Consider the following 25240-nt stretch of genomic DNA (forward strand, 5'->3'; position numbering starts at 1 on the left):
TTGTCTACGTAGAGATGCTGATTTGCATATCTAAGCTCCTTAATCAACAATCAACAATTCGCTCAACCACGGAGCAGTGGGAATAATGCGGAAGCGGTTTCCCCGTCACTGACACTTCCTCTAAACTCTAAAGAGAGAGAGAGAGGGAGAGACAGACAGATAGAGAGAGGCTCTCATACGGAGAGGCTCTGTCTCTCCCCCTGCATTTACACAATCGCGAGTCGCTCACACACGCGCACACTCACGGAGCGATCTCTCTCCATCTCTGCCCCTGCATTTAAACACAATCGCGAGTCGAGCCACTCACACCCGCGCACATCTCTCCTCTCTCTCGTTCTCTCTCTCTTGCATGTATCACGCTGTGTGGGTGACTGTCACTTTACACAATTGTGTAAAATTGCCCAAATAGTGAAAGAAATAGTAACATAGTTCCCCTTTAATTCTTCCCTGTTTTCTATTAAATGGAAGACACAGGGGACTTGTACCTCTGAGTACATCCAGGATGAGCTCCATGTCGGTGGTGAGGACCTTGATTCCCTCCATACTGGCGATGGTCCAGATAGGGACAAACTGATCACTGTCCATCTGGGACATCAGGTACAGGTCCTTAGACAGATTCTCTCTGCAGACACACAGACAGACAATTGGAGGCGTGTCAAAATGTGATGTGTGCCCTTTTGTCACTTTTTTAATACTCAATAAGGCTGTCAATATTAACGCATTAAAGTCAATTAAAATAATCACACAACCCTTTTTGACCCGTAAATTAAAAAAGGAAGCTACCTGTGGGCGGTGTGTTTACCGTCCTGCGCCCTCTGGCATGCAAACCGGGAGAATGACAACCAAACATACCCCGAATGAGAGATTTCAATACTGGTACACAAGGACAAGATAAGCTATTCCTTTATAGGTGTGTGTGGGGGGGGGGGGTAATAGAAGAAAGACAAATATAGGCAATCAAATTAAATGTAGATATAAAATACGTGAAAATTAAACTGTATAAAAAAAAAGTGCAGATGAGGGTCACATAATATACGTTACGTTACAATGAATATAGACAATAAATGTAATCATACTATGAATAAAAGGTAAACAGTACACCGGTAACAGTATACACAAGGTGCAAATGAGGGTATGTATGCCCCATCGGTCATAATAACCCGCATCTGCATGCACTGAAAATATAATGTGATTTGTTGTAATTCCTTGTACTTCTTATGTCTCCTATCATACAGACAACGTTGCACAATCAATATTCCCAGCATGACTTTCTTTCTGTGTAATATTAATGAAGTGGATCAAAACTATCAGAACAAAAATAATCTCTGAAGCATGACCCGTTTGTTTAATGTCTTCATCCGTGCACGCAACACCATTGTGGTGGATCAGAGTGCATTGCTTGGCGAGATGTTTGAAAGGTTGGCTTTAAATTCAGAACACTGCATATGTGACCCAGACCAGCTATTTGTGCCACATGTGTCCATTTTCCAGATTGTGAAAGTACAGCATGTAAGCTTTCAAATGATGAATCATATATTGAAATCTGAGAATGTTTGAAGATGTGCTCATTTGAATCTTGTAAAACTGTTTTTTTCTGTTTGCTTTAAGCTATGAAAATGCCTCTTGAAGAAAAGGCTAAAATTAACACCAGTGCCTGTTTCTGCTGGGCGTTAACAATAGGCCCCTACAACCGCCCAGCCACTCCCCTCACTGAATAGCGTTAACATACTGTAAGCTGTCAGTACGTGCCGGCAGCCATGGCTGTGAAAATAGCTTAACCCTGTGGATTTAGCACTGGCCAGCAGCATAACTAATAAGAGTAGGTAAGGGATATGTACAGATATATAACTGACAGGTATGTAAAAAGGATTACAATAGGTAGTAGTAATAATGTCAAATAAAATAGTCAATTTCAACAGTTATATGCATCTTAACACATTCCTTGCCAAGAACGAGTTAACTCGTTATTGGCCGCCAATCGTTAAGCGCCAACAACAAGTTAACTAGTTTATGATCGTTATTAACTTTATTTCGCTATTGGCATTCATAATTCATCCAGCAAGGCTGTGGGAGCCTCTGGACTCTGATATTGCAACGCCTCAATACCGCCACCTGGTGGGGGAGTTGCACTCCACTCTAAACCGGATGTGGCGCTCTGTGCATCTGGGAAAATGTTCCGGCAAAGCTATCTTGTTATGTGGATCCAGACAAACACTCGAGTGCATTGGATCGCTTTCGAGACGCAATAATCAATATGCTTTTGGCGTTTATTGTGTCGTACAAACGGAAAATGGATCCAGCAGATCGAAATCAAATAATTGGAATATTTTCTCTCCAGACTCATCGGCCACAGGTAAGAGGAATCTAACGTTAATTCCAGCTCGATTGTCCATTTATTTCATTGCAATCCATCTGATCAACGTATGATGTCGTACTAAAGAAATCCGTTACTGACAATCAAGGAATCATAAACAACCCCCCCCCCCCCTTTCCTTCACGCATGATGGAGCATAATGTATAGCGATCATATGCATTTGATTTTTTTTTTTTTGTATTGATCTTTTCCCCCCTCCTTTTTCCTCCGATTTTCTCCCATCCCAATGTTAGTCGTTATGCCAATTCCCAATCCCCTTCTTGGTCGCTGCGCACTTACCCCCCACAGTCGGTCTGGGAGAGTGGAGGCTACCACGTGCTTCCTCCGACACACGTCCAGCCAATCAACCGCTTCTTTTCACCTGGCAGCGCAGATTCTCACTGAGAGGGCGTAGCGTGTGGAAGGATCACACTATCCCACTTAGATCCTATCCGCGCTTAGCAGGCGCCCTGACCGAACTGTAGGAGTCGCTGTTTACAACGACCCGGACCCACCCCGCCAGCTTCTCCCACCCTCTAATACTGCCAATTGTATTAGTGTGAACGGCCAGCCAAGCTGGTGACAACCCCGGAGCTGTGAGCTGGATTCGAACAGGCGACACTCCGGGGTTGGTGACGAACGCAATCTCCGTTACGCCACCTGACCGCCCGCATTTGAATTTTTTAATATAGCGTGTATAGGAACGAAACGCCAATCGATTATGTATAATATGCGTCGGGCCTATAACTCGCGTTCTAGAAATTATTGCTCTACACTCTAAAAACATACTTATATTCACGACGGTACCAACACAACAATGTATGAATGAAAAAGTATAACGTTCCCACATCCTGAACGATAGATAATCGATGTTGAATGGGCCATAGTAATGTCAATATAGCAATAAAATGTAAAAAGTTATAGCCCTGCAAAGAAGGTAAACATCTCCATAGGCTTTTAACGGTGGCAGAGAGGGGTATGAGATGGGCACAATGCCCGGCGGTCAATGTGTTAATAAAAAATCAAGTCGAATTCTGCCTTTGTCTCTATTAACTACATAGGTAAATGGCTGCTTTTTTATATAGCGCTTTTATCCAAAGAGCTTTACAATTTGTTACTCACATTTTACCCATTCACTCACACACCGACGGCGGAGGCAACCATGCAAGGTGCCAACCTGCTCATCTGGAGCAATTAGGGGTTTAAGTGTCTTGCTCACGGACACATCGACACGCTGCCCAGGAGGAGCGGGAATCGAACCGGGAACCGCCCCAATTGCCAGCTTCTCCCACCCTCTAATAGCTGTTTACAACGACCCGGACCCACCCCGCCAGCTTCTCCCACCCTCTAATACTGCCAATTGTATTAGTGTGAACGGCCAGCCAAGCTGGTGACAACCCCGGAGCTGTGAGCTGGATTCGAACAGGCGACACTCCGGGGTTGGTGACGAACGCAATCTCCGTTACGCCACCTGACCGCCCGCATTTGAATTTTTTAATATAGCGTGTATAGGAACGAAACGCCAATCGATTATGTATAATATGCGTCGGGCCTATAACTCGCGTTCTAGAAATTATTGCTCTACACTCTAAAAACATACTTATATTCACGACGGTACCAACACAACAATGTATGAATGAAAAAGTATAACGTTCCCACATCCTGAACGATAGATAATCGATGTTGAATGGGCCATAGTAATGTCAATATAGCAATAAAATGTAAAAAGTTATAGCCCTGCAAAGAAGGTAAACATCTCCATAGGCTTTTAACGGTGGCAGAGAGGGGTATGAGATGGGCACAATGCCCGGCGGTCAATGTGTTAATAAAAAATCAAGTCGAATTCTGCCTTTGTCTCTATTAACTACATAGGTAAATGGCTGCTTTTTTATATAGCGCTTTTATCCAAAGAGCTTTACAATTTGTTACTCACATTTTACCCATTCACTCACACACCGACGGCGGAGGCAACCATGCAAGGTGCCAACCTGCTCATCTGGAGCAATTAGGGGTTTAAGTGTCTTGCTCACGGACACATCGACACGCTGCCCAGGAGGAGCGGGAATCGAACCGGGAACCGCCCCAATTGCCAGACGACTGCTCTACCTCCCGAGCCACGGAGCCACATATAAATATTTGTATAATTGTTTGCTTTATAGACTAATAATGTTGTTGGCTGTGTAACGGAGAGCAGCCGCCCAGGCAGCGCAGCTCCCGACTCATTATTCATTTAATTAATCCAATCCACTTTATTTATAGCACATTTAAAAACAACAAAGTTGACCAAAGTGTTGTACAAGTCCACAACATAAGATTAAAAAAATATAATAATTTTTGTATCTTTTATTTTATCTCGAAGCTTCGAATTAAAATCTAATCTCGGCCCTGAAGCTTCAACGGCCAAAAAAAGCTTCGAAGGTGAGCCCTATAGTTCATAATTCAATTTTGAATGTATAATTCAAATGGATTATAATTTATTACTGCATCTACAAATCCTTCTGTTTAATCATCTTCCCTTTATTCATTTGCTTAGATTTTTTTTACACTCTCAAGAAGGTGCTGAATGAGTTCAGTCGGATGCGGCACAATTATAACATGGTGTTATTCACCGGCAGAGATGAACAAATAAATCATCCTTTATATTCTCCTTTGTTTCATCACAATTTACTCAAGCCTAGTAACAGACACTATATTTCTGACACTGGGAATACATACCCCCAGGTCTAGATGTTCCTAGATACCAAGAGAACATGCTAATTAATTGACCTTGTAGAAGTGGAGCAATCTTCCATTTACTTGGGAATGTACCTTTACGTGAAATTTCTGAAAATAGGGCTACAGGTTAATAACACATCTAAATCATTGCGGAATTGTAAGAGGTTATGATGCTGTTTAAATGCGGTGACAGTAGGGGTGGGAATCACCAGTTTCATCACGATACGATATTATATCGATTCTTTGGACAACGATACGATATTTGCCGATATCACAAAGTCTGCCACGATACGATTCAGGTGCCTGCGATCGATACGAGATATTATATGCCCATTTAACACAATCAGTAACATTTAAATCAACTAAAAAAAGGCAACGGAAATATCATTTGACATTTTAATTTTTGAGCTCTTCCAGACATTTAAATGAAAAACAATCTATTGTTTTTAATACAAATAGACCTCGTGTTCACTGTAAAGTGCCACGTTTTGATATATTGAGCTTTAAGTTCATTTTTTTGGAACTCACAACACCAACCTAAAACCCCTTCCTCTCCCAAACCGTTCCTACAATTGTTTTATGTTGTAATCATGAATACATTTATTATGTATTGTATTTTTTATGTTTAAATATCAACATTATCTGTCCATCCTCAGTACATTTACCATCAATATAATATACTCGTCTGACTTCATCTGGTCTTTCCAAACGCACACGCACACACAGAAAGGGAGAAATAATATATCGAGTATCGCAATATGAACCGATCTTTTTACGTTGCATCGATTCTATTGGATCAGATAATGGATCGATATATCGATCTGGATCGATGTATCGTCCCACCCCTAGGTGACAGTAACGTTATTTGAACGCTACTTTTCACAGTCCAACAGGGCTGTACCACACACAAACATTCTAAATAAACAACTAGTCAACAACTTACCTATAAAGACGCATAAAGACAGACCCTCTGAGGCAGAGTCATTGACACTTTCATTAAATCCGATGGAACGTTTATCAACATGTGTTGTTTATGGGCGCCAATGCCAACAAAAACGCTTGTCTTGATTCGCATGCAAATTTAATTCTGCCCCCATGCAATGACCAGTCACACAGAAACAGCCTTTTTTAAACAAAGAATTGTTACCATTAGAGATACTATAACTGTTCGCTTTTATAGTAAATATGTTCTTAAACATTCAAACTGTGATAAAAAATTTAAAAAATAAGCTTTGTTTTTCTCACGCAAATCGATAGCGCTGGGCACGTCACATATTTCAACAATAGCATGTTTCATCCATGTGTGTTGCATGAGTTTGGAAACACAACAACAATTTCAAGTTTCAGTTAGCGCATTTAATCTAGACTTGGGTCCTGGGTCACATGGATGTGGAATCAAAACAATGACACCCAGGTTGATTCATTATTTTTTAAATGCAGGAATTTCAAATTAATTTAATGCAATTTCTCCTAATAATTGTTATGTAAAGTGCAAATCCTAGTCAAAAATAGCAAGAATAGACGTAGAATGACATCAGGTACTCGACAGTTTAACCACTCACCTGGAGAAGCAAAACTCCAGCTGCTTCTTCAGAGACTCTCTCAGATTCTCCACAGACAGCGGTTGCTCCTTAGGAACCTCCCCCTCCTCCGCTGACCAAGTCAGTGGGTCAAAGACAGGACACTCCATCTCAGGCTGCTCAATGCCGTTCACAATGCCCTCTGTGGGCACGGGGACACTGCTGTCAGAGTTGTCTGAATACTCTGTGCTGTACCCTTTACCCCCAGCAGAGGGAGTCTCAGAGTAACCTGCGAAAGAGGCATACAAGAACTAAGAGGCAGACGAGAGAGAACCGACTGTCAAGGTTGAACTATGGCATGTAAATGTCATCAACACGCATGCAGCAGTTTCAGTCCGTGGCTTATGATGGTTTCACAATACGATTGCTAAAATGTGATTAATGAAATCACGACTACATTGACAACACATAAGGGTAATTAATTATGTATGAGGCTATATAAGCTTCATTTTCAACTGTGCGCACTATGCTTGGTACATACTTTCAGTCATCTCCGTAGAAGAGGGGGACGTCTGAAGCCCGTGGGAGCCCTCTGTCCCATCTGGGACGTCGCTCTGGGGGGCAGGGATCTCCTGCCACACTTTGGCGTTGGGGTTCAGGCCTGTTCCCTTAGTGGTGACCTGCACGGTAAGACATGTAGCACCAGGGCCTTTTAACAGCACATCATATAACTTACATGTAGCACCAGGGCCTTTTAACAGCACATCATATAATTTACAACAAAACTCTTGTTTTTTTTTAATCCAGAAAGGCAATAAGCTGTATGTCAGAGGGACCTTTCCCTCTTTCGGTTACAAGCATGAGTTTTGTGTGGGTACAGTACACGCAGCTGAAGGGTCTCAAATAACCTGTACCAACAATTGGAACCCATTCAAATGATGTAGTAAGCATCACACAGTCAGCCAATATTCAAATTCAATGAATTGTCCTGCGCTACTTATTACATTTTCAAATAGGTGGAGAAAAGAGAAAAAAATTACTTTAGTCACTTACTGTTGGAATTTATTAGGCTGTGGGGGTCTTGTGCTGAACTGTGGTATTTATGTTTTAATATTAGTAGCTAGATGGCAATAAATTCAATCTCAGTTCAAAGGAAACCAGCGTACATCTGTAAAAATAAGGAAATAAATACTAAATTCATGACTGTGGAACATATGACAGAATAAACAAGCCTGTACTCAATGAAAGGCCAATTCCAAGTCTGCTTTGCACAACCTACTTCTGTCTGGTAACGTGCCGTTTTAAAATAGTCAAGCCTTCCAAAGAGATTATCTGATTACTTAGCATAAGTCAACTCAAAACAAAGTCTCTGGAGCTCCGCTTGTACAGACGGCAGAGTCTGCACGTTTAAAAATAGTTCTTTTTTTTTATCTATGTCACAGAACGGTCCTTTACAACTTCATTAGATGTGGTGAATTCGTGTAGTATGAATGTTTGTGTAATCACTGTAACTAGAGTGAAAGTGATATTTACTACTACAGTAAAAGTGGTGATGATCAGTAAGAATCAATGTAATCGAGAGATACAAGTCACTGAATCGCCTAGATGTGGAATAAATTACCTACCAACTAACTAAGTTACCAACTTGCCAGAGGTCAACGACATTTCCTCAGACGACCAGTCTATGTGCCTTCGAGCATGTTCCACTTCCACCACAGAGGACATACCTCAACAAATAATGAGCATTTTCCCTTCCAGACACTTCCACTATTTTAAAACCACCCAGTCCATGAAATGAGCCGCTTAAATTAGCCGAATTAATCCAGAGAACCTGCGCACAAAAGTTTGATCCAGCTTCCAAGGTTAGCCGCGGAAAGGCGACATGACGACACCAGAAGCCCTCGGTGTTCAGGGGCGTCGTTCTGGCTCCATAGTAAGTGTGGCTCCGCCTCAAACGGAGTCACGTGTAGTGGCCGCACACTCCAGGCCTCCAAGTCAATGGGTGGATTAGCGGTCTGGACAGGCATTTTTACTAGTCGTGCAGTGTAGAGGGAAACAACTCTGGTCCAAAACATTGACTGCTGGCCAATAACAAATTCGATTAGTTGGTACCAGCCTGATGTATAAAACGCAACTTTAGACTCTGTCCCAGACTGAGTCCCAAGTCATGCGATGCGACAAATAACTGCGGCTCTGCATTGCTTTGCTTGCTCTCTGTTTGAGCTCACTAGCTCAGCATCGAGAATGAGCACATGGCAACTGGCATGATGCCACAACTTTCAGACTATCATATAATAAGATCATAAAGAAGTATGTACAATTGAACATGTATCATTTCATATAGGGCTAATACAATCCAAAGCATGATGAAGGTACCCGATTTGAAACAATGGTTGCAATGGTTTAATTGCAAAGAGATAAAGTAAACGGTAATGTTATTGGACAAAGTCAAGGCATTTAAGTGATACGCCAATGTTAAGTCAAATAACAATGTTAACGTTGAATCAAAACGATATCATACATTAAATAACCATCGTGGATATCCAGCATATTCAACGTCTGCAACCATGAGTCAACGACAACGTTAGCTGCCAATCTGGAGCTATTTACGACCTTTTGGGGGAACACATTTTCTAGTACAGTACGTAAAACTAACGGGTCACATGCTGGAATGGCCCCCTCGACGACTTTTGCGTCCACGTTTGCTTATTTTGCCACATGAGGCACTTTGTAAAATCCGAGTTCACAAACTAAAACGTTGTGGAAAAGCACACCAGCTTGCTTGTTTGCTGGCTAGCGGGGCATAGCAACACAGACACCTGCTGGCAGCTAACAGCTAGCTCGTGTTAACCGGTGACCAGCCGCTCTCTCTTACTACTAGCTTAGCGTCGTTAGCGAACACACGTCTTTAAGCTAACAACATTAAGCACAGTTATTGATTCAACCTGGTCTGTGTTAACGTTACCATTATTAACCAGCGTGATATTGGGGGGTGGGGGCTTCTTAACGCATGAAAGCAGCAGCTCTGAACTAAGGTTCGGGGGGCTAGCAGCACGAGGAGAGGGGGAGGAGAGGCAGCAGGGAGGCGAACAGGTTGCTGCTGCTGCAGCGAGTTAGCCAGCGAGCTAGCACCGCCACCACCACCAGGCCCCGAAACTCACCATGCCGGTTTGATCCGAGGAGAATTCCGATATCCCCTCCTTATGTTCACGGGGATACTGACAATTATTTTCCTCCTCCTCTCTCGATGGCTCCGGACTTTGCAAAGAATTCATCGGCCGACAACCTCACCCTCGCGACGCCACCTTTCCGCAGAGAGCGAGAGACTCCTCCACAAACTCAGCTTCCGCGGTCCGGGGTGTGTGTGTGTGTGTGCTGTCGCGCTGTGCGTAATAATTAACTGTGCAGCGAACTAAACACTCGATACTGCGGTTATTAGAGCTAACGTCAGTTGTTTCGCAAAACGGAGCTCGGCTAACGGCGAATGATTGCTTACAGTTAGCAGTAAAAATAAGTATTCAAAGTTCGTCAAGCCGGCCGGCGGGCAGAGCGTTGTTTCAACACCACACACACACACTGACAGCTTCGCCCTCTCGAGTCTCTCTGTCTCACAGACAGCAAGGCAAGTTACCGCCTCTATCTCCCCTTCCTTCCCTGGCAACAGTTTTTGGAAACAATCCTTTATTGTACAACACGTTCACATACAAAGAGGTAAAACACATGGCAAAAAAAAGTCCAGTTTGTGTTACAGCAACATATTAGTACATATCAACGTGATAGCTTTTTTGTATTTATCATCACCAGCCTAAATTACATCATGAAGTGCATGGATGTTGACATAGTTCATGGACCTTTTTTCTTGTGAATAATATGGATTTTCAAAAATAATGAATTAATAAATAACTGCATGGCTATACTAAAATATAGCATTATTTATTTTATTTTAGGAAATTGGATACATCAATCCAGAACATTAAACAGTGTGAGACTGTTGCAGCCACAAGCTAGAGGTGTCAAGAGGAAACAGCTAGGTCCACACTATGGTTGTAGTTTTATGTAAACCTACTTCAACTCTGTACCAGTGGTGGGAAGTATTTTCACTTAAACCCTGTACTATTTAGAGATACTTGTACTTTCCTTGAGTATTTTCATTTTAGGGGACGTTGTACTTTCACTCCACTACATTTCAAAGGAAATATTGTACTTTTATTTATTTTACTCCATTACATTTATCAGTTACTACTAGTTACTTTGAAGAAAATATTTGTCATAGAAAACATGCCACAAGTTGATGAAGATGATAAACGTTCAAACAGCCTGCCAACTTCAAGACGACATAATCAGAGCCAACATAACTGGATGATATACCACTTTAACATAACCTTCAGGGGTCAATGGACCAAGGATGTCATGCACCAAGCAATGATACAAGAAAAAATAACATGAACATCATGTAAAATAAGTACTTTTACTTTTTACATTCAATATCAAATACTTTCTACTTTTACTTAAGCAGAATTCTGAACGGAGGATTTTCAATTTGATCAGAGTACTATTTTATTATAACAGAGTATTTCTACTTTTACTTAAGTAAAGGAACCATGTACTTATTTCACTGCTGGACTGTACACAATAGACTTATTACACACTTCTCGTAGGCCATAATGGTGCGTGGGAGCTAGAAAAAAATCGGACCCCCTACGAGGAAAAATGCAATGGAACGACACTCGAAGTTGGGAATTACAACAAGTACAATTAAAATTATATCGGCAGCCCAACTAATTGCATGTGTGTGTTCCTGTGTGTGTGCAGCCCATCGCATGCATATATATAATAACTGGACTTTGAAGAAGTCTTTATTTGGCATGCAGGCAGACACTGCATGCGATGGGCTGCACACACACACAGGAACACACACATGCAATTAGTTGGGTTGCCGATGCGATAAGTCTGAGCACTTGACCCATCCTGTCGGGAGCAGATAGGGGGGCGTCGGCGTGGGGCTGCGCCCCGGCGACCAATCCAAGTGCTCCTGTCCGTCTTCGTCAGGGACGCGACAGCGTTAGCGATCTGTTGTGCATGTTTTTCTATTGGGTTTCTCGAGCACGGGGAGAACATGCAAACTCCACACAGAAAGGCCTGGGAGATACCCTACCTGGGGTACCTGGCAATGCGGAAACCTGTTCCCCAAGCGGGAATCGAACCCTGGACCTTATTGCTGTGAGGCGACAGTGTTAACCACTACACCACCGTCCTGCCTATACTTCTTGCTGTGAGGCGACAGTGTTAACCACTACACTAGCGTGCTGCCTATGTCTGACCAGGATTTTCACTAGGGGCCACATTTCCATGTCAGGGAAACTTGGGGTTCTGACAGGACAGTTGGAAGAGCCTTGTGTGAAGATGCACCAGGATTTTCTAATGAGAACCATGTAGGATCAACCCAGCACCGTTGCATGAAATAAGCACAACATTTATAGGTTGAATCTACATGGTCCTCATTGCCCGCTAATGGAACCCTCACATATTCCACATAGCCACACACAATGATTTGATTTGATTTGATTTGATTTGATTTGAAAAAATTCAAGATTCAAGAAAACATCAAGGATGAAACACAAAAAAGTCAAGACTTATTTCCATTGTCGTCCTTGGTCTCAGATAGATATGCAATACAAAACATTATGACAAACTACATAGACATGTCCATTTTAAGTGCAGTACAAACGTGGCCACAGACAACATTTTCTTTTTTTTGTATCCACTTTTTCTCCCATTTTCTACATTTTTCTTTCATCCCAATTTCGTATTATCCAATTCAACCCTCCCCTGTCACGAACGCTGTTTCTTGCCTCCCACAAGCCGGCTGCAATGTGGACTAAGTCATACATAGCACAAGTCCCCTCTGGTACTTGAGGTAACAGCAGTCGCATCTTTTCACCTGCGCAGCTCGATCTCTCAGTGGCGAGGAGTAACGTGTGGGAGGCTCACGCTTCCCCCGACACTTCCTGATTCTACTGCGCAGGCGCACCAACCGACCTGTAGGAGTCGCTGTCCACAACGCCCGATCCCCACCCATCAGTTTCCCACCCCCTAATACGGCCAATGTGTATTAGTATGAACGACCAGCTAAACTGAAAGCAATGTGGAGCGCTGGGCTCGAACAGGCGAGCCCAGCGTCTCTGCATTCGTGGCGAGCGCCTTGCCCACTACGCCACTTGGCCGCCAGCCACAGACAACATTTTCATACATTTTAACATAGTCGAGGAGTCATGATTTGACTTTTTTCTTAAAATTGTGTCGGCTACTAATTCATTTTAGCTGTGAAGGTAGCAAATTCCAATTTGTGGCTCCCCAGATTTTAAAAGAACATTTGCCCATATTTGTTTTGAACCTTGGAATAGACAGGTCGGCAATGCTGGCTCTGGTGTTATGGGTATGCATGTCCCTATTCCACTGAAAATAATTTTAAAGATAATTGGGGGCCCTATTGTAAATGTTGTGAACTATATTGAGCTGAAGTTGAACGGACCTGGCTTCCAGAGGGAGCCAGCCCAGCAACTGTATGTGTTGTTTGCCCACATGTGCTCTGGAGGCTAGTCCTAGAGTTAATCGGATGAGTTTGTTCTGGGAAACCTGTAACTTATCTTTTACAACTTTGGTCAGACCTCCGTACCAAGAACAGATAGCATAGTCAAAACAACAAGAAACGAGTGAATTAGCCAGAATGCAAAGACTTTCAGGGTCTAATAATGTGCTTTTCTGGCCAGAAATGTAGTTCTGCCATTCACCTTGCTTATTGTTTTGACTCTTGAGAGCCATGGATTCCCCACTCAGGCTGCTGTCTAGGTGGCAACCTAGATAGCTTATAGACTTTTTTGCCGCAAAAAGCTGGCCCTCGAGATTTATGCTGGGCGAGACCAGCTGATACCAAGGGCTGACAGTTTGTTAAAAATTAGGCCTGTGGTTGACAGTGTCAAAAGCCTTTTGAAGGTAAATTAAGTTAATTTATATAAAATGTTTGAGTCTAATGTACTCATAGAGCTGCTCGTGAACTGAGCACTGTGCACTGAGAATTGAGATGGGCCTATACGTAATTACTAGGGTCAGACCTATTCCCTTTTTAAAAAAGGGCCGGGGGATGACTGGCATATTTCATGTCGCTTGGGACAATGCCCTGTGCCAAGGACAGGTTGACCACATGTGTAATAGGTGGCGCTATCAACTCAGCTACGTCTTTTAAAAACCTGGCTGGGATATTGTCTAGACCAGTTGCCTTGGAGCACTTGAGACCATTTAAAAGAGTGATAATGTAAACTACAGATACTGGCTTAAAAGAGAAGAAGGGATAACACCCAAGTGTGCATACAACTCATGGAGGTGGGCCTGCCCAAAGGTTTGAGGGCCAGAGGGCAGGCGGTCAACTAGCTTATGTGCAATTGAAGTAAAAACGTTTTATTTTTAAAAAATTATTAAAATGATCAGCAATCTATTTCTTGTTGCTGACGTCCTTGCCATCGATCTGCAGTGAAATGCAGGGGCTGGAATCATTGTTGAGTTTGGTCATGCATCCTACATTTTTAAGCGTTTTCCCACAGTGTGTGGGTTATCCTGGAAAATTGTTCTGAGAAATAATTGGATTTAGCTTCTCTGACTTTGAACTGGACCGAGTTTCTGAGGTCTTTAAAAATAGAGAAGTCGGCTTGGTCACCAGATTGCTTAAAAAGTGAAAGGGCTTTGTCCCTAGCACCAATGGCATCAAAAATCACCTTATTGAACCACGGGTGAGATCTCTGCTTAATTCTAGGGGCTACTGCATCTATGGCAGCAGCAAACAAGGATTTAAAATGTACCCAGGCCTGATTAACATTGTCCGTGCCTGTAACGGAAGACCAGTTCAATTTACTAATTTCCTTACTAGCAACTGTGTAGTGTTAGAAGGATCTGGCTTTGATGTATGGGAGTTAAAAGTATCTCTAAAAACTGACACACACACACATCCACACACACATATCCACACTCACATCCACATAGCCCCCCTCCACACACACTCACATCTACATAGCCCCCCCCCCCCACATCGCCCCCCCTCCACACAATCTCACATCCACATAGCCCCTTCTCCACACACACTCACATCCACATAACCTTCACATATTCCACGTAACACACCACGTAGCCTTCTCATAGTAGTACCATATCTATAACTCAGTCTGTACGTCAAGGTAACACTTAGTTTAGTCTACTCCCCTGTATAAATAATTTGTTAGTTCGCTGTTCGACAAAGAGGCTAGGGCCCATTGCTGTAATGTTGCAACATGTCATTCTGTCAGTAAACTCCATATTTAATAAAAGACTCTGTTGTCCACCTGAATAATGTGGTCAAATTATTCCACATCTGGGGTGTCCTTGTGGCTCACCATGCTAGTGGTGTAAGAGCAACGTCTTGGGTTTGAATCCAACCCTTTGTTGCATGTCCCTTCTCTCTGCCCGATTTCCTGTCGCTAACCGTCCTATTAAATAAAGCAGAAATTACCTAAAAATATCTTAAAGATTTATCAAATAATCATCATCACCATTATTATTAGCATCAGAGACAATGGTTGTATTCATTCATCCTCTTCACTCTCAACATCAAAACTAATACTTTCACTGACGGCATCATCCATGTTTATGTAGAAAGAGAGAGGGCAAGTGCTAGTAACCACTACTCGTTGGGACGTAGCATCTCCAAATTTCCCTCCCTCATTCGGCAGGTGGTGCCGCCTTACATTTATTCAAATCCTTTGCCATCAATGACCACATGAACTGTGCGACCCTTAAAGGTGGGGTAGGCAATTTTCTGAGAAATTAGCAAGAGTGAACTTGCATGTCCAGCAGAACTAAGAGCAAGCTCTGCAGCACTTCTCAGGCACAGTGAGCGATGCACACGCTCACTAAGGTACTAAGGTAACGTGATAACACTCCCAGAGGCGCCAGCAGCTTAAATATATATATTTTTTAAGTACGAAATATTTCTCCACCCTCCGATCAGAAGGTAGTTTTGCACACTGTGCACAACCCTCGACAAGGAACACAATGGCGGCGTCCGTCCAACATCAGTCCAGTAACACCCGCTAGTCCTTCGTGCCAGGCTGCACAACCGTGGGCATGCACTGCTGCCAATAGTATGGGGAGAACTAACAGCTGGAGAACTTGAAAACTGTTGGGACCGACTCTTAACTACTAAACGCTGCAGTGCACTCTAGTGCGGTGTGCTAGGCATAAAAAATAATATTGTTTGGTTCCTGTTGGTTGTCAGTTAAAGCCATGAGTAGGTAGGGAATTTATTTTATTTGATCTCTTCCCACGGCGACTATATGGATAGGGAATTTATTTATTTAATTAAAATGTTCACGACAACATGGATGCATGTACTCTGCCAGCATGTTTAATATCCATAATACTAAAGGTTTGACTAAGATTTTTATGAAACTTTATAAAAAATTATATATATTTTTTTAAACTCATAAAATTAATTGGGTCGCACCTAAATCGGCAGGGTCGGTCGGCAACCGGAACCAAACCATTATTTTTGTTAGGCCCTATTTTAGGCTGCTCCTTCTGGAGCGTGTGCGAGTAGTGGAATAGGTTTGAACGCGTGGCTTCAGTGACAATGTTGATGTACCGACAACTACTACCATTGTTTAAATGGTCATTGAGAGTTGAAGTCCACTAAAAACATTTTCTTTTTTCAATTACATTTCCCTGCCTGTACCTCCCCTCCCCCATGCTACTGTTCTGACACCTGAACTTCCCCAAAGGGAGCAATAAAGAAACAGTTGACTTGACTTGTTATCCAACACCACCCAGGGTGCACCGCTTGGCAGGCCAAAATAAATTTGATTTACCATCTAGTGTGGTAGTGAAAGGGTTAACCTTCTATAGTGTGGTAGTGAAAGGTTAACCTTCTATAGTGTGGTAGTGAAATGGTTAACCATATAGATATATTATGTTCCTTTGAGGCCAACACAACACAAACTAGGTAGTCATTACAATCTCCATCTCCAAAATGAAAGCACCTTTTCCTGTTTTGCAGTGTTTTTAGCGAATGAGAGGTTGACCAAACACTGATAAAATGTTAAATAGTAGTTAATAATGTGTGTGTGTATTTGTGTGAAGATAGATAAAATGAGCATGTACAAGATGGCGACTCATGCGTTAAATCTTCTTTTCTACCTAAAATGAATAACATGTTTGACTTTTTTTTTTTTTTTACAAAAATGTATAAACATCACCACAGAGTCTGTGCTGTCTGGTGAAAAGATGCGACAGGCTGCCTCCTCGTGTACCGGAGGGGACACGTGATGCAAGGCTTCTATCCTCACTACAGCCGACCAGTGGGAGGCATAGTCTAGCAACGTTCAAGACAGGGGAGGGGAGAATTGAAGGGAAGAATTGGCGACACAAATTTGGGATGAAAGAAAAATTGAAAAATAAGGAGAAAAAGTAGATAAAAAATTATTTATAAACATCACAATTGGCATTAATTATTATTGATCGGTGTAAACTTGCATTTCTCAATAGTATCAGAGAATGAATCAAATAATTAAGGAATTAAAAGACAAGTAGTTATGTGCACAGAATGATCCCTTTAATAACGGAAAAACATTCATAGTAGATGCTATTATTTCTCCAATGCACTGAATACAGGAGACATAGAAATCGACTTAAATTAAAATGATGACACCAATTTGAAAATGTTGACAACCACAAATGAGTGACAATGTGACTGCTATTAATATTAAATCACAAAAGGCAATAACCCCTACATGGAACTGACCTAATCTCATTCATCCAAGACAAGAAGCCTGGAACCACAGTGACCAAGTTGATTCAGTCCTCAGACTATTAGGAGGAGAAAAAAAACTGCAGGGGTATTTATCACTATTTATCATTATGTTGATGGAATCTTCTGTTCATCCCAGAACGGCTTGTGAAGACAGTTTGCACATGAACGCTACATGCGCCCCCAGCTGAGAGAGGAGATGAAGCAAGGCCTCTCGTTAAGCCTTGACGGCTGGCGACTGCGATCCCTGCTGGCTCTGTTGTAGCTGCTGGATCTTTATGTTCATCACCTCGATCACAGCTGCAAGAGAGAACACAATCTTTTATTAGGTGCATTATCATTGCCCCGAGCTCAAAAACATGACTCGACAATACGATACCATATCTCTGACATCTCATGTCGGCACGTTATTCTTCCACCTATAGACGCATCGCCTACTATTGATGATGTTGTTGTTGTTGGTACAGACCAGTCAATAGCTTTTTGATAGTAGGGCTGTCAGTGAGGGCGGGGCCTAACCTGATCCATTTCCTTCCGTCACCCGCTTCACTCGTGGGAGTGTATTACTTTATTTGTTTATTTAGACGGGACAGAGCATATTAACACTTTGAATGCCCATAACGAGATATCTTGGGTTATCAGCCCGCCCCCTGATCACGAGAATTCTCTGACGTTTTTTTTTTATTAGCGATCTGAATTCATATTTCATCAACCGAGTCTACCGTTGGTAATCCTGCCCCACCAGGCGCTCAGATGTGAAAAAAGCGCCCCCTATCGTCTCCCAGATGGTAATGCACCCTTTTGGATTGGACTCAATGAAAATGGAGAAAAAAAAACTCCGGAATCCACATTTGACTTCTCACGCATGTAACCGGAGCCGATCAGATTCATTCTGGACCCTCAGTACAGCGTGTAATATGTGTTTTACAGTATACGCGTTGGATCAATAAAAGGATCGATTTTTGGAATGGTGATCAGGAATTGGAATAATCCATTTGGATACCATCTGATCTCAGGTAAGGAATCTATTTTACCAGTCTTAGGATAATCAGACCTGGTTTCACGGAGATATAAGCTTTCCCCCTATATGTGATATGGCTGTTTTGACTGTGCGAGTGATCAGGAACTAAGAGAATCGATTTACAGCTTGCGGCACCAGCGTGCATACGTACACATATACTATCGATAATCTAGCGTTTATTTGAAAACGATTAATAAATAGGCCGAAAAATAACAACGTTCTAGAATATTACAGTATCAGGGCGTTTATCAGGGATTCTTTGTTTCTTCCTTGAAAACGAGGGCTTTTCAAAATGCTATAAAACGGAAATGAACCGATAAAAAAACCATCCGCTTCGACAATGTTGACTGGAAATGAGTAATTGATAAGCGACGGGCAGATTAGACACATAGCCATAATTTAAAACATAGATTAGGCGATATTAACGTTAACATTGAAGTGGATGGTGGGCATTCAAGCACTAAATGTGCGCCCCCTGCTGGGCACTGAAAGTGTTAATGGACACTACAAATAAATGCAGTGTAAATACACCGGATTTAGCAAGGATGCTATAGTTTTCATCCGCAGTCGCCACACACAAAACAGGCAGGCAGTGAAGCATATCATTACGAGACAAAGCATAAAAACAAACATACAAGAAACGGGACAAAGTACAAGGTATAAAGTGCATCTATATGGTTTAGCAATACAATACAGAATTGTATTAAAGTGCTTTCAAGTAATATAGGATTCGTTGTCAAGGTGCACTACTAGACTATACATGGTCACAGGTTTGGTTGTCGAGTAACACATATTTTTTTTTAGATTGAATTTAAGGATGGAAATGCTGTACAATCTCTTATGGTCAAAGGTAGATCATTCCAGATTAAACAGCCCTGAACTGAGAGGATGTTTTTGCCGAAGGCGGTTTGCCGGCTGGGCACTACGCAATCCCCTCTAGTGGTTGCCCTAGTGCCGATTCCTCTATCGGGCTTCCTTTCTATGAATTCCCTCAGAGGGGGCGGGCACAGACCATGCAGGGTCTTGTATATAACAATAGCCTGTTTAAAAACTTTAAAATTGGCAAAACTCTAAATAATTTACCTCTGAAGAATGTGACAATGGTGATATGAGTGAGGCTTCTTATCGCACACTTTAAGCGCACTCTTGTATAGCTGTTCTATGGGTTTGAGGATCGTCACACCTGTGCAAGACCAGTTTGTGAAGCAGTACTCAATGTGTGATAGAATCATGCAGTGAAGATAGGATCTGGCAGCACTGACTGTCAGGAAGGGTTGCATATGTTTAAAGTGTCGGAGGAATGTGTCGGAGGAAAAATGTGATCACAAAAAAAATTAAAACGTTTTATGGCATGAGAAAACATGTAAAAACTCATATTTAAGCCTAGTTGTAGTCTAGTGTTAGTCCTTGGATTAAGAGACCGGGCAATCAGCACCTTACTGCACAGGGGTAGGGTGTTCCCTCCCAGCAGGTACAAACCTGCCATCTGAAATTAAAGTCTGACGTTTTCAAAAAAAGAACCACCCAGCTCATCATGTAGCAGTCAAACGATACAGATGGTTTCAACTTGACTAGATAAACATTCTAAACTCGACTGCAGTCCAAGCTGTTCCCCAACAATGCAATTCCACTGAAAAGAGCCTATACCTGTAGTTAATAACGTGCATGTGAAGATATCTTTGACAGAATGAGCGTGTACAAGATGGCAACCTGCACGTTAAATCTTCTCTTTTCTACCTACATAATATTTTATTGCTATGCTGTTGCTGGATCTCGAGTCAAATTTTATCTGCAACGTCAAGTCTGAATTTCGTTCTGACGGTACAGACTTGCACACCACTGCTAGATGCAAAATAATTATCGTATTTGTACGATAAAAGCAACTCACTCATTGCAGGCACAGAAACAGTCCATTGAGAACAGGACTGAAACAGAGGGGTATAAAGAGGTATATGCTAGAATGCATAATATGAAAAGACAAGTTTAGGGGACCTCAAAGACCTATATTAACTTGTTGAAAATGAATAGAATAAGTCTCCTTTAAGTCGCACATGCAGTTTACATATTGTATAATTGTTATGGAACACTGAAACTGAAACTATAGGGAACGTATCAGGACTTTCTGGTTATCTATCACACTTCTTGGATTAGATCTTCTGCTGCAGGCATGCATGCATTTTGGGAGTTGGGTGACATGTATATATATACTGTGCCAAGAGTACATGGGTCTAACCAGCTCCATTCTTTATGAAGACGAACTCACAAACGCCACCAACAGGCAAGAGTGGAACATCGGCAGTGGACTTTAATATGGACTGTTTGTGTGCATTCCTCATTCTACCTGTTTCACAGCTGATCTGTGAACAGTCTTACAGCCTGGGACCTGTTCCACTTAGACGCAGCTGGAGTGCAAAAAAAGACCTTCAGCAACTTGAGTAAGAAGGAAATAAGAGAATCGTGTTAACTGCAGACAGGCCTACCTTGTTTCATGGCGTGCTTCTCCTGTAGGCTGGGCTGAATCTTTTCTATTTGCTTTGTGAGGAAGTCTATCTTGCGCTTGAAGAATGTCTTTGATTCGTCAACATTCTAGTCGGATGAAAACGTCACAAAATGAATGTCACCACAGTATTTCCTGTTATCTGTAAGTTCAGAATGTTGGACCCGTAGCACCGATTGTGCCGAGAAAGGACTCCCCTCATCCGAGTGACAGTGGAGTCCTCTCTCTGAGCGACAGTGGCTCAGGGGGTAGAGCGGTCGTCTGGTGATCGAAAGGTTCTCCTGGGCAGCGAGTAGAAGTGTCCTTGAGCACCCTTTTTATTTTTTAAAGCGCTTTAGATAAAAGCGCTATATAAATAATGCACCATTCAGCACAATCAGCAATAGGGGTCCAAAATTCTGAACTTACCCCTTTAATAATTACATTATGAGGTGAGGTTACTGAGTGCTTCTCAGTAACACGAAGTCGCTGACAGTAGGCAGAAAGAAAAGAAAAACAAAGAACCACAGGGGAAACAGGGAAACAATATGAAATACACAGGAACATAGAGCCACAATAACAACAGGATGGAGGAGGGTGGTTATGAGCAGGGAAGGTTAAATGCTAGGGAGAACAGGTGGGTTTTGAGATGGGATTTGAAGGTAGAGAGTGAGGGAGAGTCTCTGATGGGCTGAGGGAGGGTGTTCCAGAGTCGGGGTGCAGCACGTGAGAAGGCCCGATCACCAAACCGTTTACCTTTTCAACATAGTATCCTGTCCCCACGTCCACTAAAACATGCTCCACATCGTTTAGAGTTCCAGGGACGTACATCTGAGAAGAGGGGTGTTAAGGACAATTCCAAGTATATATACGGTATTCTAATTCTAATTCAAAGCAGAAAACACCAGGGCAGACAGACACTAGCATAGGTCATCGCATCATAACACAAGGATACAGAGCTGGTCAGAGGCACGAGCAATTCTTTTCCTGTATGAAAGACAAGAGAGAAAAGGCTAATGATCAGCTTTACAGCAACGTTGACATTATGTGTAAACGAGATTTCAATAAACCCAAAGCAAATGTACACATTTAACTGCACATTAAATAAATTGAGTCAAACAATCAAAATGTAATTGTGAAAGGTAAGAAAACAACAACAATGGAATAATATAGATAATAGTTAACATGAGGGTAAAGATCTCCTGAGGGTGAGATTGAACATAAGATATGGATCTTCATCCAATGAGAGTATTCCATGGAAACAGAATGGACAGAATGCAAAACGTTGTGAAGGAGAGAATCCTTCACGGGGCTCCTTCATACATGTTTTAGTGGAAATGTTATTGGAAATTGTTTGAGCAGGTTTGTAGGCTATGTCTGGTTTGTCTATATTTCACTATTCGTGTTATAATAATTCAGCGCTACATTAATTTCAAACCTTAAACAGAAACTAGACTTTTTCCTCCTCCTTTTTCCGATTTTTCTCCCATCCCAATGTTAGTCGTTATGCCAATTCCCAATCCCCTTCCTGGTCATTACTCACTCTACCCCTGTTAGAGTCGGTCCGGGAGGGCGGAGAGTCTATCACATGCTTCCTCCGACGCTTCTTTTCACCTGGCAGCGCGGACTCTCACTGGGAGAGTGTAACGTGTGGAAGGTCACACTACCTCTCCTAGATCCTTCCCTTGCTGTGCAGGCGCCCCGACCGAACTGTAGGAGTCGCTGTTTACAACAACCAGGACCCACCCGCTAACACTGCCAATTGTGTTAATATGGACGGTCGGCCAACCCGGAAGCACCACAGCTGGATTCGATCCCACTGTCTCTGTGGTGGTAGACAGACACTTAGTCCGCTGCGCTACCCGGCCGCCCCAGAAACTAGACATTTGAACTCTGACTCCATTACAGTGTACAGTACACCCTCGGCTCTGTATACCCATACTGTACGACTCTGAACTCTTGCCTATACTCAATTTATACCTACCTACTGCTTTCACTGTCTACCCATATACTCTGATTGATAGCATGTACAACAGTGCTAATACTGTATATACCACATATTTATATATATATATATCCATAATTGTCTGAATATATAACCCCTCTATATAATTGCGTACACCTGCACATGTATGTACAATAATGCTGTGTATACCATATTATATATTTATTCTCACAGCATATATGCCTATCCTCATTTGCACATAGTCCTTTACTATATCTGTACAATTATGCTACTGATTGATTGAAAACTTTATTAACAGATTGCAGAATGGGTACAATACAGTACAGCACAATACACACAATTGTTAAGGGGATGCAGACCAGAGAAAGACTTTCGTCTCATTTACATCAGGGTCCCCCATTTTCAATTCATCAGGACATATATGACATACATGACATACAGATATACAGTACTGCTACATCTATACATTTATGACAACAACATTGTGATACAAAAAGAGTCCAGAAAAGAGTATATACATTTGACGTAAAAACTGTACATTGGGGGAGGTTGGGTGGGGGCTGTACATTGGAGGTGGTTCGGTGGGTGGGGTGGGGCAGGGGGTGGGGGGGAACACTGTACAACTGTACAAGCAAAACTGTACATTGGAATATTGACAACCATACTTGGTCATTTACTGTACATTGGAGGGGGTTGGGTTAGGACATACTCTTACTAGTTACACTGCTGGCCAGTAGTAAATAATGGGACATCCCCCAGCCAATCAAAGTTGGGTAATGTAGCCCACGCCCATTATATAAATTAAATATATATAACTATATAAATATATGAATAACATAGCAATAATTCTGGGCTATTCATTCGATTAAAGGCTTTGGGAAGAAGTCGCCGGGTGTTTCTTACTTACCTTCATTGCTTTTGCTTAGAACAGTCAAACTTTCTTTGGCTTCAACATATTTGGTCTGGACTACTTTGAGTTGACCTATAGAAGAAGTCAAAAATTCTATTTCCTGCAGAAAATGGAAAATCACAACATAACGTTAGCGTTTTGTCAAACGTTGGAGCCATTGCATAAGCAAGCATCACATCCCACCACACCCAATTTACCCAACTGAGGCAAGAGCAAAACTGCCATTATTTACATGCAACGAGAAACACTGCATTATATTAAGAACGACCGTGAGTAACGCTTTTAAATGATTGGGAAACATTAGTCTAGACTCCAGGGGTCCAAATATGGAAATGTTGACGACACAACTCTAATGTGGATGGTTGTAGTGTTAGCCGGTAACGTTAGCGCTAATGGGACTAGCTTGCAATACCACAAAGCGGCCCACTCCGCTCTTCAGATCAAACACCCCTAAAGACAACAGATTAAAATACTCAACAAAGATGTTCTACACAAATGTGCAATTACTTGATCAAGCTGGGTTTTCAATCCCTCTAACTGGGGGAGAGACAGCTCTGTCAGATTCACAGCCATGTTGAAAGCAAGCGTGAGAGGCGAGATGACTGTTTCGTCAAATTGTTTCCGGGTTACGCAGACTCACTGTATGACAGGCGAAAGGAGACATCGCCCCCTGCTGGAATTATGGTGAAAGATGCATGACCTGCTCCAGTGTACACTGGCTCCTTGATAGACTTGAAAGTGGCGTTTTATTCATCACTAAACCATGACGATTGGGCGTAAAATGCGCACATTTCTGATACCAGTCTTCGGGTGACTTAACATATATTTTCTTTTAAAAACTTTATTTTCGTTTTTATAACAGTGCAACTACTTCTATGATGCTTGTCCAGGTTGAACTTGTCATTAGTGTAAAAACCAACTGTACACCTTGTTTTTTTAGCCTTGAAACCTATTTAATTGGACTTTACCCCAAAAATAACAGGTCTGGTGTATTGTTGGCGCAGTCGGTGGCCATTTCAGATACAGTGTGATCTCACTTGTATCTTTTGTAGTTTCCTCCCTCCCTACTATACACTTCAATGGGCATTATCCCACTTATACCACCTGAAGGAATCCTTGTTTTTCAATGTGTATATAATGTATATATCGGTGGATGACAGCATCTACTCAGACAGCCAGTGTGTGTTTCCACGGTAGAGAGCAGCAAGCAGGTTGTGTGAGTGCCAAGGTCGTTGTCGGCCGAGTTGTTCAACAGAGGAGATAACAGGCCGCTGGTGGGGGAAGGTTTGGTCAGAGAGCTACAGGAAGAGTTCGACATTGATAGGAGAGGATGTTTAGTGTGTCAAAGACTAGACTGCTGTTGCCATGGTAGCGTGTCCCTTAGTAACGAGAAGAGGAGGCGGGGCCCCGTGCTAGGGAAAACACGTTATGAGCCATGAGTTTTCCGGGGT

General features: G+C 42.3%; 2 protein-coding genes across 6 annotated transcripts in view; both read right to left on the reverse strand.

The window, feature by feature from the left end:
* Window positions 1-10144, reverse strand: part of LOC311231117 (la-related protein 4-like) — a 32195-nt gene extending 22051 nt beyond the window's left edge. Inside the window, exons 1-5 of one of the 5 annotated variants that reach the window (XM_084317611.1) lie at window positions 9750-9853; window positions 7642-7756; window positions 7130-7268; window positions 6631-6877; window positions 486-622 (exon numbers count right to left, since the gene is read on the reverse strand). In XM_084317611.1, coding sequence (XP_084173737.1) covers window positions 486-622; window positions 6631-6877; window positions 7130-7139 — 394 coding nt within the window. In that variant the 5' untranslated portion in view covers window positions 7140-7268; window positions 7642-7756; window positions 9750-9853. Of the gene's footprint in view, window positions 1-485; window positions 623-6630; window positions 6878-7129; window positions 7269-7641; window positions 7757-8213; window positions 8436-9749 lie in introns of those variants that run through there. The other 4 variants (XM_084317612.1, XM_084317610.1, XM_084317609.1 and 1 more) reach the window with 4 other exon arrangements.
* A 7055-nt stretch (window positions 10145-17199) lies between these two features.
* Window positions 17200-24403, reverse strand: pfdn5 (prefoldin 5). Its single transcript, XM_084317214.1, has 6 exons — window positions 24297-24403; window positions 23787-23889; window positions 21869-21900; window positions 21670-21744; window positions 20918-21023; window positions 17200-17716 (listed from the first exon to the last, which is right to left on the reverse strand). The coding sequence occupies exons 1-6, from the start codon at window positions 24360-24362 to the stop codon at window positions 17634-17636; spliced, it is 465 nt and encodes a 154-aa protein (XP_084173340.1). The 5' UTR covers window positions 24363-24403; the 3' UTR covers window positions 17200-17633.
* Between the last annotated feature and the right edge of the window lie 837 nt (window positions 24404-25240).

The sequence above is a fragment of the Notolepis coatsorum genome (genome assembly GCF_963971535.1).
Source record: "Notolepis coatsorum genome assembly, chromosome: 6".
NCBI classification, from domain to species: domain Eukaryota; kingdom Metazoa; phylum Chordata; class Actinopteri; order Aulopiformes; family Paralepididae; genus Notolepis; species Notolepis coatsorum.